This window comes from Cyanistes caeruleus, chromosome 15, assembly GCF_971803275.1.
Source record: "Cyanistes caeruleus chromosome 15, bCyaCae1.hap1.1, whole genome shotgun sequence".
NCBI classification, from domain to species: domain Eukaryota; kingdom Metazoa; phylum Chordata; class Aves; order Passeriformes; family Paridae; genus Cyanistes; species Cyanistes caeruleus.
The window spans coordinates 13692395-13713225 of record NC_141715.1 but is presented as its reverse complement, the minus strand read 5'-3'; the positions used below and the strand labels follow the sequence as shown (position 1 = coordinate 13713225).

The 20831-nt window shown below is 38.9% G+C and overlaps 1 protein-coding gene across 20 annotated transcripts in view; it reads right to left on the bottom strand.

Annotated features, from left to right (window-relative positions):
* Window positions 1-20831, bottom strand: part of TENM2 (teneurin transmembrane protein 2) — a 618690-nt gene that overhangs the window by 149480 nt on the left and 448379 nt on the right. For all 20 annotated transcript variants that reach the window (XM_086851648.1, XM_086851649.1, XM_086851651.1 and 17 more), the window contains one exon: window positions 10229-10467. In XM_086851648.1, the coding sequence (XP_086707774.1) occupies window positions 10229-10467 (239 nt within the window). The remainder of the gene's footprint in view (window positions 1-10228; window positions 10468-20831) is intronic.

Sequence of the window (20831 nt, the reverse complement as noted above, 5' to 3'; positions counted from 1 at the left end):
TTTCTGAGAACAAATAGCTGTCTCTACCACCACATCATTGTTTTACTATTACCAGCTAATACAACAGCAGACTGAAAGTGCAGCTGCGGTCCACAGAATATTTGGCATTTCTGGCCCAAGCATAATCCCTCAAGTAATGAAAAACCTATTTCTATTTCTGCATCCTCGCTACTCTTCATACTGAAGAGGCTGCGTCTGTCTCCCATTTATTGAAGCTTATTCTTCATCTAGACAGCCAGAGCTGGTTTGTATTAGAAATTAGGTTTTAAATCACTATTTTTCTATTATTTGTTTTAGGATTTTCAGGAAGCCTCCAGAGGTGCAGAAAAATTCTTCTGGTTGGAAAAGACTAATGCTCTTCATGAACCAAGCACCAAATCTCTAAATGCTTCTATAAGAACTCTGATGTTTTTAAGGTTCAGATTCTGGCCATGAAGACAACATGGTAAGAGCTAAAATTACATTAAAATGTTTTTTAAAAAGGGTCAAACTCTCCCTGCAAGAGTAAGACTAATCAGATATCCGAGCTTTTCTTAATGAGCAGACTCCATTGTGGTCTTTCCTCTCTCATGTGGTTGGAGTTTTACATTTCAGTGATTAATGGTGTCTCATGATGTAAAAAGAGGATATATAGGAAGAAAGAAACAACAGGTAAAATAAATTTTTGGCTCAATAAATCATACAAGCCTAAATTGCACTTCCTTTCTCTTGCTGCTCCCTGCTACGTTGTGGCCAGTTTTAACAAGATTCTCTATTTTCAGCTCCCATCTCTGCACCACATTCTTACCAACATGCACAGTTGTCTCTTTGGAAAAGGCCTCGGATGCTAAAGGCACAGTAACCCATCCCCATGAGGAATGTGGGGCTTTGGTGTTGCATTTCCCAGCTCTGGAAATTGTTAGTGTGCCTGCTGTGAAACTGCTTCACTCTTTCAGTCTAAGGTTCTTCTGCATTTTCCGAAGACCAGCAAAGATGTCACAAGTTCATATCTACTCTTTTATTACCTTGGGATACTTGCTATGTACTCCTGACATTTTTCTAGCATTCATTAATTTTCTCAGCATATCAAGCACTATTTACCTCTCTTTTAAAGCCTTTAATAACTGAAAGCAGAAATCCTCTAGTGACAGTCCAGTCTGACAGAAGGAGTATCTTCCTTCTGCAAAAGAAAATATTACCCTTGCAACTCCAATTCCAACTGTCAGGAGCAAAACTTGAGTTTGCTGACAACCCACCTTCCTTGGATTGAACCAGCTCCCCTGGAATTACAGAGGGCTTTTGTGGCTTACATATTTAGGAGACAAAGCTGTAGCAAAAATTGAAAACACTAATTGTGAAAAAATAACCCCACTAACTGAAAAATGAAATCTCTTGACTATAGCAGGATGGCTTTGCATTTGCTGTGAGTACAGCTGCAGTTAAGCAAGTTCCTGTGAAGTTGGGATCCTGAGCAGCAGCAGTGGATGCCTGGCCTGCTGAAATCATCAGGGACTGCTCTGAGCAGCTCCTGCACCCCCAGCTCATTCTGACCCCTACATTAGAGATTTGCAGCTGCCTGAGCCTCACAGAATGTCAGGAAGCCTCTTGCAGGAGAAATAAGTGAATTGAAAGATACAGAACATACAAGAGAGAACTGCAGGAATAGTGCACTACACCCAAGTTTAAACAAAACATCTGTTAACATGCAGGGATGAGCAGCACATAGGGAATAGACTGTCTGACCTTTCCAAGAGTCTTGTCTACTCCAGGCTGGTTCCTGCAAGGCAAGTAAGGTGTTACAGACACACCTTTTCATCCAGCACGTGGAGAACACATCTTCTATTCTATGGCTTTTCTCAGAAAGTATTTAGTGAGAAAAATGTTGGAGGAAATCAGCTGATCAACCAACCAGCAAATTAAAATAAAGCTTGAAATTCAATTAACTGCATTACTGTTATGCATTATGTATAATAACTTTTAAAAATTAAATATGACACAGAGGGATAAATCTGGACACCCCAGAGAAGAAAACAAACTAAACCTAGAGCGTATTTACAGTTTTAGGTAAGGTTCTGTAAGATCAACATTAGAGAATGAAATTCCTTTTCCATTCAGGAACTGCATTAATACAAATGCCTGCCTGTTCTAGTAATTATTTAGTAATAGCCAAGATAAAGACATTAAGAGTGTTTCATAATCACACAGTAGGGTTCAATACTGATTGTCTCATTATCAAATCTGCTCAACATACAAGTCAAAACAGGATTTTTCCAACCAACTACATTCTTCATTTTGGCATTGTAATCCAAGCTTCTGATGTCAGAAGCAATTATGAGAAATGAAGAGAGAGTTTGCTGACTATGAAGTATACATGCACCAGTCCAAAAGGGAGCCTCTCCTTCCTATGCACATGGCTCTAATAAATAAAATAATCTTTGGCCTGCCTCTACCCATTTAAAGCAACCTATTGGAACCTACAGGTGATGAAGAAGATAAAGCCACACGTAATCTCTGTCCTTGGAGGTCTTCAAGAGCAGAGTAGACATAAGAGATGACCCATTTGGAGCAGAAGATTCATCCAGAGGTCCATTCCAACACAAATCATTCTATAACCTTGCAAACCCAAAACTGGAGCGCAAAATTTGTCCCAGGGGTCAGACAGGTTGTCAGGGAAGATGTCATTTTTCCTGTTTATAGCTACAAGGCTATCTTGTAAGGAATTAATAACAAGGCACAACATCACACAAATATGGTGTATTAGGTGTTCAAACTCTCTGACCTTGGCAAGGCAATGACTTTACTGCTGGACATACAGAATATATATGATGGCTGGGATCTGAGCAGTAACAGGAGGCACGTCAAAGTGTGATGCAACAAGACTACATAAAATTAAACCCTGAATAAGCAAAAGCTGAAATTAACCTGAAAACTGTATTTTAAACATCTTTTCAATCACTGAGATAAATTCATCCCACTTTATTATATAGTGAGTAAAGTAATATGTCATTTCCAATTTGTTCAACTTCTTTTGCTCCATAAGTTCCCTTCTCTGTTACCCTGTCTTATCATTTTCACAAATTGAATTCCAATTTTTTTATTTTGTCTTCCTTCAAGTTCCTTGAATAGTCCTTGGATATTCTCTTGTCTTTGTAGTACACTGAAGTATTTTTTATTTGTGTTTTTTTTCATGGCATTCATAATGCTGCTTTAAGAACTACATTAGCCACACTTACAAAATCCATGTCAAATCTTTCAATATTGCTCTGTGAACCCATAGAGCAATAATTCTATTCCTAAAGGCAAATATGTACTGTTATACTTAAAGAAATAAAATCCGTAAACACACTAAGTGCAACACAACACAGTGAGTCAACAGGGAAACACAGCAACAAATAATCAATGTAAGTGAATCTATGATCAACTGGTGATCTCAATCTAAATAACTGCTAAGAGAGCAATGTTTCCCTAGGAAGAAATGAGACATTTAACACTGATATTGAACATTGACTTTTTGGAGAGAATGACCACAGGTTTATTTGATAGGTATCTCTTACTTGGCATTATGTTAGCAAAATTTAATCTTCAATATCCCTTATGCTTACCCTGAAAAATGGCCTGATCTCAGTTTGTTGGGCTGGGTCATAAAGCATGTCTCACTAAAATATCTCAATGCTTTTTCATCATTTTTCCCCCTGAATTCCTGCAAGTCTCATTTTGCATCTACTTATCTCTGCTGTCTCTTTGCCCTGACAAGACTTCATGGCTGTGATTCTGGGATTTAATCCTAGACCACTAAAAAATTCATAATATTAGGTATTTGCACTGATGAAACTGAGAATAGGCTGTGACACATAGCCATCTTGAAATCCAGTATATTTTCTAGTTTCTGCATGGGAGGATGGCAAGGGCACGTGAAGTACAACCTGTACTTCACAGCTGAGAGAAAAAAGAGAAAACACCTCTGAGGAAGCCATTTCTGTAGCTATGACTATAAACCACCAAAGTTTCTGTTATATAACTAATGAGCGTACTAATAAATTATTAATTGTAAACAGCATCTCTCTCTAATATCTGGGTTGGCCATTTCTGTCCTGTCACACCACACTGCTCATTTCTGTGGCACTAACCTTGGCCAAACAGGTGTTTTGAGCTGTGCAGCCACAGCCAGGACAGCAAGCACTGGCCAGGCACTTGTGTTTCTTTACTCAAGTTCAAAGCAATATATTTTAACAGCTCCTGGGGAGCACTAGCAGCATGTGTGAAAAACATTTCCTCAGACCCATCCTAGATTGTGCCGTGTGATTTGCATTAACAACCCCAAACGTGCCCTGAAAACACACGAAAGAAAACATTCTGTGATCCTCTCTGTCTCCTGTCCCCTGCCAAGGTTCCAGAGAATGCTCAGCCTGGTAGCTGAGCAAGAAAGGATTTCAATTGCAAGAGCTAAGCACATGATAGCACTTTTGAGAGTTATGGGAACGTTGGTTTTGCTCTGGTTTCAAGTGCTGAGTGTCATGGTATGAAAATGTCCCACAGAGGAAGAACTGCCCAGGCTGTGAGACCCCACACTGAAATCCTCCTCTCCTCCCCAAGATCTCTGCTAGGTGAAACTGTAGTACATTGGCTTTTCCTGGAACAAATCTGCAGATCAAGATTTTGCTTTGGACTCAGGGAAAGCCCAGGAAAACTACACCCAAGTAATTCCATCTCAAAGTCCCCTTGTTCTTTGTGGCATTAGGCATGCAGTGCAGCTGGAGCAGCTCATCTCCAGGAGAGCTGTCTCGGTAAAATAATGAACCTCTCACACCTCTGGACTGTGGAATAGGGAAGGGACACTTGCTAGGCTAAAAAGCCACATCTGAATTTCCTGGGCACAGACACCAAAATTCACAGTACTAGCACCTAGTTTTTCACCTGGAATGAAGCCAGATGCTTTTTTCCTAAAAGTTCTCAGAGGTAATATCAGACAAGCTTATTGAGCTACTACCACACTTTTCTCACTCAGATTGACTGATAGCAGTCAATAAGAATCACTGAATGTGTGACATTTAAAATATGACAAGCATATTCTAAAATTTAATTATTGCCCCTAACTGACACCTATTTTCAATGCAAATTTAAGAACAGAACCTTCTGTCATCAGCTAATCTTGCAAGATGCAGTGTTCCCTCGGTTTACATTGATTTCAAGTGAATCTGATCGCAGTGATTGGCAGCCAGATGCCCTCTGCCTCTCAGAGGTTCCAGCTTTGCATCATTTTCCTTTTTCAGTCTTGCTTTCCTAAATGTCTAGCATACTTGAGTCCACTGAAGCCTGGACAAGACAAAGGCTGTGGTTTTCTGACTCCACAAGTAATAAACAAATGCAACATAAAAAAAAAAAAATCAAATGAAATGGAAGTTCCTGTTTGTAAAGTACAAGTCAGAGAGAGAAAAAAAAAATCATTGGGTACATAAGACAGGCACTTCAGCAGCCTGTTTTGATGAATCCTCATCTATGGAATCAGAGTCAAAAAGACAACTTGACTCAGGAGTGGAAGAGCCTACAAACAACAAATTTCATCCAAGCACTTACATTAGCAAAAACCTGACTTATTTGTTGGAAGAAAACAAGTTACTATCAACACCTGTAGGATGAAATTTTATGCAAACTGTACCATGTACAGATATTTGATGCAGAGTTAAGATGAGACTTCTGCTTCCAAGTCAGAAACCCTTACAGAGTTTTTGGTCTCACTCTCACACAAAGAAAGGAATATTTCTGTGGTACAACAAAAAAAAGCTACATAAATGAACCATTTATTTCCCTCAATTTTATGTTCTGTGGATAGCAATTTTTCAGGTTCTAATTTCAAATTTTAAAAGAAAGACATTTTCATTTGCTTAATTAACTGCTAGACACTTTGGCAGTTCACTCCTTTCTGTAGCACTGCAGTGGATATATAATTTCAAGTTTATGCAGAAACCTGAAATTATCTTAAACCTCATGTGTCTTTAAGATCAAATAACACTGAGGAATAAATGACTAATAATACTTTCATGTGCAACATAGGTACTAAAGTTGTGGTGCAAGCATGCTGTTGATGTCATTTTTCTTTAATATTTCTTGTATCTTCTTGCATATAATAGTAGATAAAAATAGCATCAATATCTAAAATTTTCAGTGTGAGTATCAAGATATTTTCAAGTGAAATATCCTTAAACTTATCACAGCTTTTAATTTCTACAGGAAATAACAGTTCAGGGTTTTTTTTCCCCACAGGAAAGTCTAAATATTTAAATTACCATATTTTTAATGTTCTGACATGTTGATGGTCAGATGTTCTTTGATGCTCGAAGATAGATTGGCAGAAATCAGAGCAGCATAGGGACTTACAAAAACATGGTATTTATGTTTGGCAGCAATTACTTTGTGAAAAATACAAGGTGACTCTTTTTACGCTCCTTCTTTCTTTTATATTTTTCTCCTCCAAGTTTGGCATGAATCAAAAGAGCTAAAAACTAATTTAACATGACAAATGCTTTCATCACTCCCTTAACCTCTGAAGTGAACACTCTGACAAAGACAATATGTGTGGTATATGCTTTCCTTTTGACACTTTATAAATGACTTTCTTGTAACTGGGTTTTACCACCAGCCCAGGATCTTCAGGATGTCCTCATTTGAATGGCTAGTTCTACTCTTCATATGTCACCCCTGGATAATAGGGAGAACTCCTGGGCTTTGTGAAATGGCACAAGTCTCAGAGAGGACTGTGGGACAATTTTATTTCCATCCTGCATGCTGGAATTTACCAAAGAAGTTGTGCAGTACTAGCAGCTAATACTCTGCATTTCATTCACATCTGGCTATTGAGGAAACAGGGAGAAGTGACAAACCTGGCTTTAAGTGTGCAGACAGCCTTGTGTATGCCATGTAATGGAAAAGTTAATTGAAGTGATTATTTTCCTATTCTCTACTATTAAAAATAATATAACAATCGGTCATAGAAGCATTTTAAAGCGCTCTTTCATACACACCATCTGCACTCTTTTCCTCTGTCTAGTCCTGTAACAATAAGACCAAAAGTCACCTGATTTATTTTCAACCTGGTGAATTTGATCTGGGCTCAAGTTTCTGCAGAAACCCTGCCAGTGTAAAGGAATTCAGACATAGACCAGAATGTCTAAGATGGGAAAATGTCTTGACACAGAACCAAGCCTATTCTGCACAAACAGGTGCCCTGTCAAGCTGGACCAGTGCAATGCACACCTGCAGATTTTTTCCCCAGACATCAGTCAGGGTGGTTTGCAGAGGAAGATTTAGAAAATTTCAGATAACAGTGGTACTGACTGGTCTATAAAAGAAGAGTCTATCTAAATAGCCAGACTTTGATGACATATTATGATATAAACCATCAATCTATATGTATCTTAAAAAAGAAAATAAAACCCAAAGTTACCTTCTAACAAGGCATATTGCCATTACTTTGACAAATGTTTAACTTAAAATCTCAGAAGTATCTTTATTTAACATCAATTATGTAGTGTGGCAAAAAGTTCCAAAGGTTATTTATGCACTATGAATTTATTTTTAAAGTGTTAAACATACTGCCTTTTCATTTCATTCATTGTATTTTAGATGTGTGTTGAAGGAAATGCAATAGGAATGCCTAATAATTTTTAATTTATTTTTTTTCTTTTCTATGAGATTTCTACGAGATTTTTTTTTGGCTTCTTTCTTTAAATCACCCTCATTATAATTTTTTTCATGCCAGCCATAATCTTTTGCAGTCTCACAGTCCCAGGGTTAAACCTGCAGACATCATGTTTTCAATGAACCACCCATATCAATTCTCCCATCTCTTTTATGATAGGACAATTCATTTAGAAATCCTGAAGAGTATGAGAACTTCAAAGTACTCTTTCAATATAATTTACTTCATATTTGCCATCACTGCCTTTTGCATTTGGTCCTGCAAGAATCTTGATCAGCATTGATACCATCACAGCCCAGACACCCTGACAAACCTCAGGAGCAGAACCATTTGCTGCAAATTTTGATGATTTTTTCAATAACTCTTACTTTTACCTAATGTAACCCCAGTGATGGAACCTCTGCTATGGTAGAGAGCAAGAAATTTTCTTTGTGGACATGTAAGGCTGAAATACAATAGCAGCACCTTCAAAGCCTTTCCCTTTTTCAAATCAGGAGATGATTTAGCACCTTAAGTCACACTGTTGGAGGACAGCAAGGGTTAGTTTATAGCTGATGGTCTTACACCTACTCTTTGTCATGTGCAATGAATTGTATGATTTTTTGCTGAGAGTGAGGGAATTAATTTAATAAATGGTCTACCTAAAGCACTGTGCTTTTACCTTTCTGTTGTTCTCAATGCATCTAAGGCTACACCACTGCTTTTTTTTTTTGTTTTTTTTCTCTTTCCTTCACTCTAAATTATGATCACAGTGGATCTATCAAATTTATTCATAGGATTAATTTCAGCTATTTTCTGGTTTTGACATATACTTATTCTTTCCTGTGTATGGCATGAAGCTTGTCAGGTAACTTCTCATTATTTAAACCTTGAGCTAACACTCTCTCCTAAACCCTGCTTTGTTGTGTTCACTACCAACTCTATTGTGCTCATCATTCTTTCAACAGGAAAGACCTCAAATCTTCTGTCAAAATGGATCAGTTATGTTGTTACTTGAAATGATAGATCATTCATCAATTATTGAGTCAATACATTGCCTTACATTCTCTCTTGTCTAATATATGAAAGTGCAAAAAGCAATAACCACGTTGCAAAGCTTTGCTTAAGATTACAGTAACCTAAATAGCAAGGAAAAAAACCCACATTTCATAATCCATCACTTCAAAGTTATGCACATGATTAAAATGTTCAGCTTGCAGTATATCATTTCCCATGTGCATAATCACTCTAACAGGGAGCTGCTGTATGATAACTGTCAACTTCAATGAATTATGTGCTTTCCAATCTTTTCATTTATATACCAAACTAAGCTTGTTATTCTTCTGAGGCTTTCTATGGGGGAAATACAGAAAGATGGTTAGATCTGTAGTACTCAGTGTGCTGGACTAAACAGACAGCAGGAATAGTCAGCCAGTTCTCTCCTACTACTGTATATATTAATCACATATGGAAGCTCATTAGTATGAAAAATGGGGTTTTCTTAGAAAAAGGGGCCTATCCTGAAGAGTCAGGTTATATAGGATCAAAAAAAAAGAGAAAATTCAGCACATCTTTATAGATCTTTTGAGTGCTATATGTGAGAATAGTTTCAGAGAGAAAATAAATCCCACAAAGAATAGGTCTGGAAAGTATTAACAGAAAATATTGTCCAGCTACCATAATTCTGCCATTTATTCAGAGAACCTAAAAGGTGTGAAGCACTTCACTGTCATCAGTGTCATATTGTTAAAGGCACAATTGTAAAAGGCACAAAATACACTGGTAGTTTGTGCAAACACCTAAAACAACCTCTACAACAGAGAATGAGAGGGGACCAGGGGAGGGGGAGGAAGTCAGAAATTAATTAAAATAATAAAATTAAGAAAGACAAAATCTTAGCAGCATGTTAAAAAACATCTCAAAAAACCACAGAAAGGTTTAGAACACAGTGTGGTCACTATCAACATACGAATCATGGGAAATAAACACAACATTCAGAGTTTCTATATTTTTCCTTACAAAATGCTAAGGATGAGTGGAACATGGAAAATGACTCCATGCAAAATGGAACCATCTAATGATTCAAATTTAACACCACCAGAATTTAGGCATACAGACCAATATAGACTGAGAACTAGTAATCAAAATGATTTTGGCTTTTTTATCTAAAGGCAGCATGTGATGGTACTATTTGAATTCAAATGCCACTAGCTTCTGTTACTTATGTGAATTCACCACCTATCACAATTTTTTATAAATACTTTTTAAACATATGGCACTACATCAAAAAGTCATTGAATCCCTCTGTTTGGACCATCTCTGAGATGTGCATATCTGACACCTAAAGTTAACACTGCACATTAAGAATCCTGAATCAATTTCTTGCTTCCACTGCTCTTACGACAGCAAACGTGACTTGAACATTTTATTTTTTCTCATTAATCACTATGAGGAATAATAACATTCTTTGCTCACTGAGAACACATTCAACATTTGTGAAACACATCCTTTCATCTGCTGAACTTTCATTTTCTGACACAGCCATGTGATTTGAGAGAGAAAACACAGCCTTACCTATGAAATATGCTAGCAAGATGGCAAGCAGGACTGCAGCAGCAATTGCAGATAAAGCAGCACATTTCCAGCTACAGTACTTGGAGGGTTTTTTCAGCTTGAATGCATTCCTGGAGAATGTATTTCTAGGTAACAGTCTGGGAGGTGGAGTATAAACCGTTCCTGAGGTCAATGGGTAACCAGGGGAAGAGCTACTGAACAGCGGAGTAGTTCCAGAAGATGTCTTAAACAAGAAATGCCTGAAAAACATAAAATGGAACAGAGTTGAAAATGGCAAGTCCTGTAGTTAAGACAGAACATCTCCTACTCCTATACCATTCCAGCTGCCACAACCTGCTAAATTCAACCAAAAAGAAAAAGGATTTTGTAGGAAGAAAGAGGGAAATGAAAATTCTCCCTTTTTTTGCTACCTGATCCTAACAACTGGCACTAAAATGCAGTGTCAGGATGTCTTTCTTAATCTTTTCTGTAATTAGATGCAGCTTGACCACATACTAGCTAAAACACCAGCATGACCCATGAAGTGTCTGGGAGTTCCCTGTGGAATCCACTCAAAAAATGTTCTAAGAAAACCACTCTGAGTCTCGTTTACACTCTTGGCAAAAGCTCCCAGCAAAACCACTAAGAACATACTGAGCAAAACCCATAGTCCTGTAGGAAAAGGTCTTGCCAGAATTAGAATTAACAATGATTTTGTGGTTTAACAGTACACAGGTTTGGTTTGAACAGCTAAGACAATTACCAACAGCACATGACTCAGCAGATAAAACCAGGATTTCAGCTGCCCATACATTTGTTAGGAAGAAAATAAGGGATAGAATACACTCTAATGAATCTCAGGAAATGCTGTCAACACATTCCAGACAGAGCAAATGGAGAAAGCAAACTGGAAGACTGGTTTCTTTACTTCTCAGAGTCAGGAAGAAATGACTACAAACATGTTCCCAGTAAACAATAAAAAGAGAAGCACAGGACAAAGGCTGTGCTCTTACAGAAAGTCACTGGGTTTAAGACAGAGAGCTCTGAAGACTTGCTCCATACCCTCTCCCTTCACAGCTCTGAAAAACAAGTGCTTCTTGGAATCAAACAGAACCAAGACACTCAGTAATCTCCAAAATCAAAATCACAGCCTAAAATAACCCAGGTCTTCCTTCCAATGTAAAATATGTTTAACATTTTTATTCAGATACAATCCAGTATGTCACTCTCAAACCACCTGTTAGAGCTTTAAAATCCATGTCACTCACTGACAATGAGAATTTGGAGGCTAAGTTGTGTTTCCCAAGTATTTCCAGCCCACCATCATGAATGTGCCTACTGTCAAGCATAGATTTTTGTATATCTACAGAATACCAGAAGTGATTTTGAAGGCATTTTTTAAACATTTGTTTTGAAATAAAGCCCAGAGCACAAGAGATTGTACAGAACTCACATGCAGGTAAAAGACAGTAAAAGGAAAGCTGTCTGGGCTCCCCAGATTTCTGATTAAACATTTCCATTTGAAGACAGCCTCTGAAAATCTGTTGGGTTTTTTTTAATGAATCAATCATAAACTCTATTAATCAATATGAAAAAACACTTTGACATTGCCTTTGTTATTGACTTTTAAACACCAAGTGGCCTTGTACATCCCTCTCAACAGTGACCAAAATCTACTTTGTTGTAGAAAATAGCTGAAGACAGTGGCAATATCCACTGTCATAACCTTTTCTTTGTGCTTTGGGAACCTCAGATGCACAATAAAACTCAGATTAATTCTAACCAGTTATTTAATATAAACACTGGGTTTTGTTTTTTTTTAACAAATAAAGCCACTCTTCTTTTTTTTTTTTTTATCAGTGAGGGACTGATAGTTAGAGATCAGAGTTAGAGGTTAGAATTGCTTTGTTTCTGCATATCATAGGTGATCTATGAGAAAAAGCAATAAAGGCAAATGCTGAGACTTCCTCTTTAAATTACAAGCCTCTTAAATTATGAAAAACATCTTTCAGCTAAAAGAAATCAAGAAATAATGAAAGTCTGTGGTCTTAAATGCTCAATTTTAAATATTTCTTTATTTTGCAACAGTTCAATTAAAGTAACTGATGGGAAAAGGATGTGATGGGGCTAGTTGTGTCACACGAGATCTATTGACCCTTCTGCTCCATCTGTCTGGGTAGAACCTGATTAATCTGCCAGCAGAAGCAGGTTTAGTCCTTTCTGGTTGCTCTCCAGTGTTGGGAGCACAAGATCATGTCCATGATTGGATCCAGGGATTGAAATGACACAGAGCATGAGGAACAAGGGAAAGCCAAAGGAAGACAGAGCCAGTGAGATAAAGGCAGGCAGGAAACTCCTGTCTCATCCAGAGTAATTCTGCATCTGCCTCAGCCCAGGACCCCTTCTCCTTCTGAATCCTCATGGCAGGAATGACCCTCTCAGCTTTGGACAGAAGGGTCTATAACAGGCAGTTCTTACCCTTTCCCTGCCCAAAAGCAGATCTTTCAGAACCAAACTGGAAATTACAGTCCTTGGAGCTGTCTTTATCTGAAATGCCTTTAAACCCAGGAATTTTATGTCCTCTTTAGCTGAGAAGGCAGCTACATCACCAACAGAAATTTTAATATAAAGCATTGTTAAAGTAAACTCAGATATATAATGAAACTCTGCTCCCATTAAAACTGAATTAATGAATATCTAGATATGCTTTAATAGAACATGTCAATCATATCCTGTTGCATGTGAGAAGACAAAAAAAAGTAGAACAAAAAAGCGGCTCCGCTGTGATCCACTTTGAGATACATAAAGTACATAAAGAAAACCAAAACATTTATCCATGCAAACAGGATCTCTATGATATTGTTAAAACTAATCAGAACTTGGTAGGAGCAAAAAAAGCTGACTGAAAAGGATATGTGAGAAGATGTCATTCTCAAAGCCAAAAAAAGAAAGGAAGAATGTCATTGGATAAAGCCTGAATTTTGTCACATTTTGGGCTACCCAAGCATTTCTAAAGCTGAAAGTTCATTGTCTCAATATGAGGACCCCTGACAAAGTAGCAGCTATCAGAAGACATCACACCACCTGAAAGCACACAAGTTCTGCCTTCAAAAGTCAAAAAAGACATTTAACTAAAGATGTGTTAAATATCCCCCAAGACACTTTGGAAAATTGACACTCCATTCCAAAGCTGGGGGCCAGATTAGCAGATATACCTTAAATCACAGCAAAGCACACCAGAAAAATTTGGAACATAATGGACAAAACACTTGGACCCCCAGAGTTTTAAATCTAGACTCAGCTACTAATGGAAATAAATTGACTTGTCTCAACTCTATCCCTAAACCCAATGATCTATAGCCATATTTTTATGTGAGATTTGACATGCTCTGGTACAACCAATTGTCTGTGGGCTGAAGCTGCACAGAGAGAACATGAGCATTTATCAACATTAATTACAGCCTCACAGTGGTAAGGCTGGGAGCACTGTACAATGCCTGCCTATGAAAAGAAATGATCTGATTTGTAGCAGTTCACTTAATTTCAAATACACTCCATATAAGAATTAAAAAATTGTATTCTCTGTTTTACCTGTTCACCTATCAAACATGATTAAGAAAAACACATTTTCTACGTCTCAATTAAGCATCAGCAATTTGAATTAGACTAGGACCAACTTCCTATTTTGAAAACATTGGGAAAAAATTTCCTAAGTCTCAGCCCAGTCTCCCTAATTCCTGTGGATCAATAAGACAATTCCATACTGAGAAATTCACAAAATATGGTTGCCAGCCTACGATGATTCTGTAATTTCAGCTCCTTGAAAAGCTGTGGAAGGAACAGAAGTTAACCCTGGCGCTCACTCCGTGCTCTCCTCTCCCACTCCCAGGCTCTGGATTCTGGATTCTCCCACTCTGCTTTCAGCTCTGCAGCTCTGTGGGGTCACAGCCGGCACCTCAGCGCTGCCACCACCCCAAAGGTGACATCTGTGAAAGCTGAGCTTGAGAGGGGACATTTAACCACTGTTCTGTGCACTAATGGCAAATGGAAAAAGCTATATTTTGCTTTCTTCATTAATTCAGAGCTCTTCCTAGCATGTGCTTTCCCACAGGTCAAAAGGACCTCTTGTGTTCAGGGAATAGTGGTCTGACTGAGACTGTATTAACTTCCATATTCTTTGAGAGAACAATCAGCTTTTCCCCCCCTCCCTTCTGGACAGATTGTCATGGCAGCACACTGCAAGAATGAGTGGAGAAAAAAAAAAATTGGCTTTGCGATGAAAAACTGTAATAGAAAGGAAGAAAAAGACATTTTCTAACATAAATTGCTTCTTTCCCTCCTCACACTGTCCTAAACTTATTCTGTATGAAAAAAAAAAAGGCATACAGAGAATTGTAATGCTTAAATTGTCTTTTTTATATTTTATAGGGTTTTTACTAGTAATTAATAAATAGAAAAGCTACATGCCAAGAGACTAGTAACAGCTCAATTTAGTTGTTCTAAGACCTAAAAATATCTTCAAGCTGTGGTAAAATTGCGTCTGTCTATAATTTTATTGGACATTTATTCTTAGCAGAAAACAATGGAATATAGAACATAATATGCTGGCTTTCATTGTGATAAAAAAAAAAAAAACCTGCTGCAGTTTTCAAAGTCTTCCAAAAAAGTAGCCATGAGTCATTTTATGTCAGTGGAAGCCTCAAAGTGGCTGCCAAATTCAGACAGTGAGTGAAGTTTTATGGAAGATTTCTAACTTCCAAACAAAAAGAAACCAAGTCTGAAGAAAATCATGAGCTGTTCTTATGCCTGTTATGAAAGAATGAACTCTGAGTGGTAGAGTTGTGCAAGCTTTGGTTACCTGTGTCTCAGTCTTTCCCCAAAAGAGATTTAATTGTACATTCCCTGAGGTTCCTGCAGAAAACATGGGACCACCAGCCATGTTCCCACAGCTGAGGGCTCTCTGATGTGGTAAAACTGCAGGGTAAAAGGTAAAAAAACCTGCAAGGTAAAACTTTCTACCCTTTTAGAGTGCCTAGAACTCTAAAGCCAGCAAGAAAGCTTAGCAAGTGCTATCTATATGTGTTTAAATTATCTCAATCATGTCAATTCTACAGACTAAACTCAGTAAGCAGATTTTTCAGTGGGAAGCTATTTCAAATCCAGATGTATACAAACCCACTGGCCATTTTACACACCTATGTGTTGTGTACCCCCACACCCACATGCCTGTGGAAACAGAGGGCAGTCCCCACGACACCATTTCAGTGATTTTCAGCCTGCTGCAGAAACTGATGCAGGAGCTAGGGACACCCTGTTAGGCATGGGGACAGTAATTCAGGGTGAACACATCAGTATCAACGCCACACTTGTGCCCACTGTCACCTCCTGATCCTTGCAGCAGCCCCCAGCACCCAGAGCAGCTCCAAGTCCAGCTCCTCAGCTCTTGAAAGCTGATGATTCCTTGAAGGCTGGGTTCTTCACATCCCCAGGCAAAGTGTTCTAAAGCCTGTGGAGTGTAAAGCAGTGTCACGGCGGCTGCTGTGAGCACCGGGCTGCCTTGTCACCGCACTGCCACCCTCTAACAAAGACACAGCTGGACATGTGAAGCTCAGTAATTGAACACTGCCTGACAGCCGGGCAGGGTGGTGTACAGAAAGGCAGGTGCCAACCTTTGGGCACCTTGATCTGTCATTTTATTAAATAAAACCAAGCAGGCATTGCTCACAAAGCCACAAAGGCAAAACACCTGCACTGCGTGACAGCGGCAGCGACGGCTCTGTGCTGGGCACCTCTCCACAGGACACCTGCTCTTCATCTGCAAGACTGAGATCCTCTTGGATACACTTCTATAACCTTCTCTCTCCCTAATCCACTGTAAGCTGACCCCTGGAGTGTCCTCTGGGGCTCTCACCACGTGCTCCCAGCTCTGGTTTGTCCCCATAGCACTGCCCTGTCTCAGGCTGCTCAGAGGCTGAGCTGTGACACTGCAGAGCTGTCAGAGGCTGGAGAAAGGTAAGGTGGAAAATATAGAGAGGGGAAGGACTGCTGAAATGGGGATCAAGAGCAGCTTGAGAGTTTGAGACAGAGAACAACTTGGAAAGGTATAAAATCTAGAAGGGGAACATGGAGATGGCAGCTCAGCAGCTCCAGGGAGCTCCAGGGGCCACCCATCACCTTCCTGACTGGTGGTCAAAAAGATTCCAGGTACTCTGCAAGAGGTGTGAGCCCAGTCACTCAGCCTGTCTGCTTGAATCCTAGCTCATTTTTGTGGGAGTTAGCCAGACAATAGCCAGCTTTGCCCTTTAAATTTATGAATCTCCTTCTTGCCACTACTGTTTATTTTCCAGGAATGCAGAAATCAAACTGCTGGTTAATGCCTAAAAAAGTAAAGAGTAACAGGCACAGCTACAGACACAAACACAAAAAAAATGGGGTCTTTGCACTTGCACTTACATGAAAGTGTAGCAGGATCAATCAGCAGATCCAGGAACATTTAAGCAGCTCTGAACTGACTCAACTACAAGAACTTTCTCTTCTTAGGCAGAAAACCTTGTGTCTTTTTTGCCACAGGGTTCTGAGCAGTTGTTGCATAGTGCCAAGTGATGAAGTGCAATAATGCCTCCATTTGTTATTCCAGTGGTGAAGATTATGATAACAGTGTTTTTGCATTTCAATGGGTGCATGCAGTTTTAACTTTCTACATCAATTAATGAACATAATTTCAAAACACTTCCATTTTAAAAGGCATACATGTAAGCTCTCCACTATCTCTTAATTCAACTACTCACTTAACAAGAAAAAAAGGAAAAGGAACTAACAGTGTTATTTCAAGTCTATAAGTCATAGAACAGAATAATAAAACTCAGAACTCGGAGAAATTTATCAGTCGACACGTAAACTTACGTAGAGGAACCAAAATCACAGAATTCTAGACTTTTTTAATAAACACCCTAAACGTGCCTGTCTCCTCCTCTGTCACTCATGCTGCCTGTTCACTCTGCACAACCCAGAAGTTAAAAATGCAAATGAACAAGATCATGAAAACATGCAATTATCTGCAATCAGTAAAAACTTCTTTGAGCTTATGTGTACGTGAGTGGGAGTACATCTAGATCGATTTTCTGAATCATCATTATGTACCCTGCTTTTGTAGTGTTTCCCTTCACCCTTTTCTCTCTCCTATTCATGCCTATATTTGTTATGAAAATGATACTCCAGTAGCCTGCTAAAAATGACCTTTCTACAGTGCTTTTGGAATTCCTCCAAGTACATGGCCCAAATGTATTTAAAGTCCTTGGGGATGATTTTGACTGTGATTTCCTTGACTCTTTTAAATGCTTTTGATTTTTAGACGGGTCCAGAATCTATCTATGCAGATTCCAATTATTTAGAAAGTCCCCACAACCTTTCTGCAACCTTCCCATGCAGGAGCAAGAGAATGAAGGAGTCAGTTCTTGCTTCAGACTCAGAGGAATAACCTGCTCTAGCACATGTACCTGTAGCTGCAAGTAAATGGTAAGAGAAAGCCACAAAAGACAAAGCAAAATTAGAGTGAGGACTCGTTTCACTGTTCCAAGTAGCTGTTTGCTATGCCCAATATATCCTAGGAATTTGCATTAACAAAAGGAAAGGAAATTTTGTTTCACTGCTCTGTTCCAGAACGTTTTGCATCATGTACAAAGATATCAAAATATTGAGACACCATTGAAAATAGGCAGACAATTGTAGAGAGCAGCTGTAGCTTGGAACTTCAACACGTTCAGAAACTTCAAGTTTACATATTCAGTTCAGGAGTTCTGCAGCTGATCTTGACACCCGAGCATGATGCAAAATGTGAACACGGTGATAACAACATTTCAGATAGTTAATTTCTTTCTTAAAAAAAATAATAATGTTGCTTTCCCCCACTGTTAAATCCCTCTCCTCATGTGCCCTATTCTTGTTTTTTTTGCCTGGACTGTGCACAGGCTCGGTGTACTGTGCTCATCTCTGCACTGAAATGAACTGGAGCACTGGGTGCAGATGTTTCCCAGCTGTGAAACCCCACGATTTTGAGTTCAAGCACTGCATGGTGCACACTGGGATACAGCTCACATTGCTGCTCCATCCTTTCATCTCTCACTGCTGTCCTCAGGCTCACCCAGAGTGACTGTGCTGGAATCAGACTGGCAAAGTAACAAATACAGCTTGAACCCCAGGAAAAGGCAAATATTTTGAAGAGTTCTTTCAAGGTCCATAGGAATTCTTTTCAGGTTAAATTTTCAGATTTCTCAATCTTTAAACTGCACTTTGCACAAATGACCTGAGATTTGGACATTGGACCATTGGTCTTGTACTACAGGTCACGAGATCTAAAGAAACATATTTCATAATCACCAGAAAGGTGGCCATCATCCTTTCTCCTGAAACACAGAAGAAACATGATTATGTTACAGGCTTCCTTGAAGCCTAGCATCACATCCTCGTGAGCAAGCACAAAGAAATTATAGACATAGATTATTAGACAAAATTATCTTTGCAACTGAAAGGTTTGGACTGGAAATATTTCAAATTATGAGACTAATTATGAGAACTGAAGAATAAGAGTAATTTCTATTTAATTCTAGCCTTTTTTTCCTCCTGAATTAAGTATTATTAGTTATAATGGTAACAATTAATTTTACATCAATAAAAAGTACCGAAAGTGGCATTAGTAAATCAGGCAATCTTAGTGAAACATCCATCCACGGAAGCTGCTCTGTTCTCCTCCCTCACCAGTCATCCCAGTGCCAGTGTGGGGTTTTCATCCCAGAGAATTCCTGCTGTGTGAGGAGCCATGGGAACCTCCCCTGCAAAGCCATTCCTTTCTCCCTGTGCCCTCAAAGCATTCCCAGCTTTAAAGCAGAGCTGCCTCTCTGGCTGTCAGGAAGGAGCGAGACCCACCCTGGGATGTTCAAGGGCAGTATTTTCATCACACATCCCCTTGGAAAGCAATGATTAAAGCAGCAATAAAGGAGCACCTCTCAACTGGAGAAGGTAGAAATCGGAACTTTGTTAGGAGGAGGAGGAGGAGATGCTTTGAAAGACACTGCAAGAGGACAATAAAAGTTAAAGAGCATTAAACAGCAGCTCCGAGCCTAAAGGTAAAGCAGCTAAATACTGCAGAAATGAACCATAAAAATAGCACCATAAAAATGCTACAGCCATGCATTACTGTGTCCTTACTTAGAGATATTTCAACCCTTCCATTACAGGCCCTTATTTCAAAGAAAACAGAACAATTATGTAGCTCTGTAGCTCCCAGCCTGGGAGGCTGATGCAGCCATAAAGCAGCAGCACAGCAGGGAAGGCACAGCCCCTGGTTGTCCGCCTTGAACCAGGAACAAGCACACCAAAATCAAGCACTCATCACTGGAAGTGTTCCAGGTCAGGCCACTCAGGGCTTTGAGCAACCTGACCTAGTGAAGGTATCCCTGACCATGATGACCTTTAAGCTCTTTCCAACTCAAACCCTTCTATGACTCAAAATAAATACAACTGGAACTCTACACAGGCATGTTGCAAACTCATAACTCCACCAGAAGCAATGAGCTGCTGCAATACAAATAAACACAATTACGTAACAAATACAGCACCACAAAGGATACACAAAGATTTGGGTAAAGTTGCCTGAAAAGGCCAAATGAAAACATGTGCAAACAGTAAAAGCTTCCTTTACATCACAAAGAAAATAAACCAAATGTGATTAACAACCCCCAATCAATATTGAAACAAGAGATAGAGAAAGGATATATTTGGAAAATGCAATGTCTCCAAACAGTCTGAATTTAGCCCAAACTGCCTAAGACAGCAAAGGAACAAAGGGAAGGTTAAAATATTCTAACCAGAAAAAAAAAAAAAAAAAAAAAGCAAAAAAAAAAGCAACATGCAGACGTGTATTGTATTATTCAATGATTTCAGAACTTGGTACTGTTAGATAAAGAGACATCTGGAATCTAAATTGTGATCTGAGTTTTGTAGTGCTAACACAAAGCATTCCCTTCAGACAGCTCAGGTGCCTCTTTTTGTTTCATAATCAGTAACGTGACCCCTTGCACATCATTTTTGTTGAGAGCAGAATCTACTGAAGGTAACTGAAAGAAGAAAACAAAGAGTTATGAAACCCTGTCTTGATACAGCAGGTGCTGTCAGTGCTGGCTTTGCCTCCTGAGCACTCCTCTAATGAGATTAATAAACATCTAAGAAGATAAAAAAAATTAAGAGTAGTGCACTGTGAAGAGGCAGCGTGAGAGGGGTCAATGTTTTGCAACAAGCTCAGGCTTTAACGTGAAGGCTGAAGTAAAAATTAACAAAAAGATGCTTTTTATTTTTTTTTTTGTGGCTATTGGTATGAATGTAGATGAAACACCGGTTTTAAAGTGAAAGAACTACAGGCTAATTCTGAAAGTCTCAATGATTTCACAAGCATCAATTTCAGTCATCTTCTGAGTTAATATTCTTGTGATGAAACTTGTCATCAAGTCCTGTCAGGTGTGTAATTTCAGAAAAGAACTAAAATCGATCCTGAAGCAGCTTTGGAATAGTCGTGGAACACAGCAATTCTGCCAGGACATTTTCTAATAGCTTAATGCTTGCCTGTGACAGA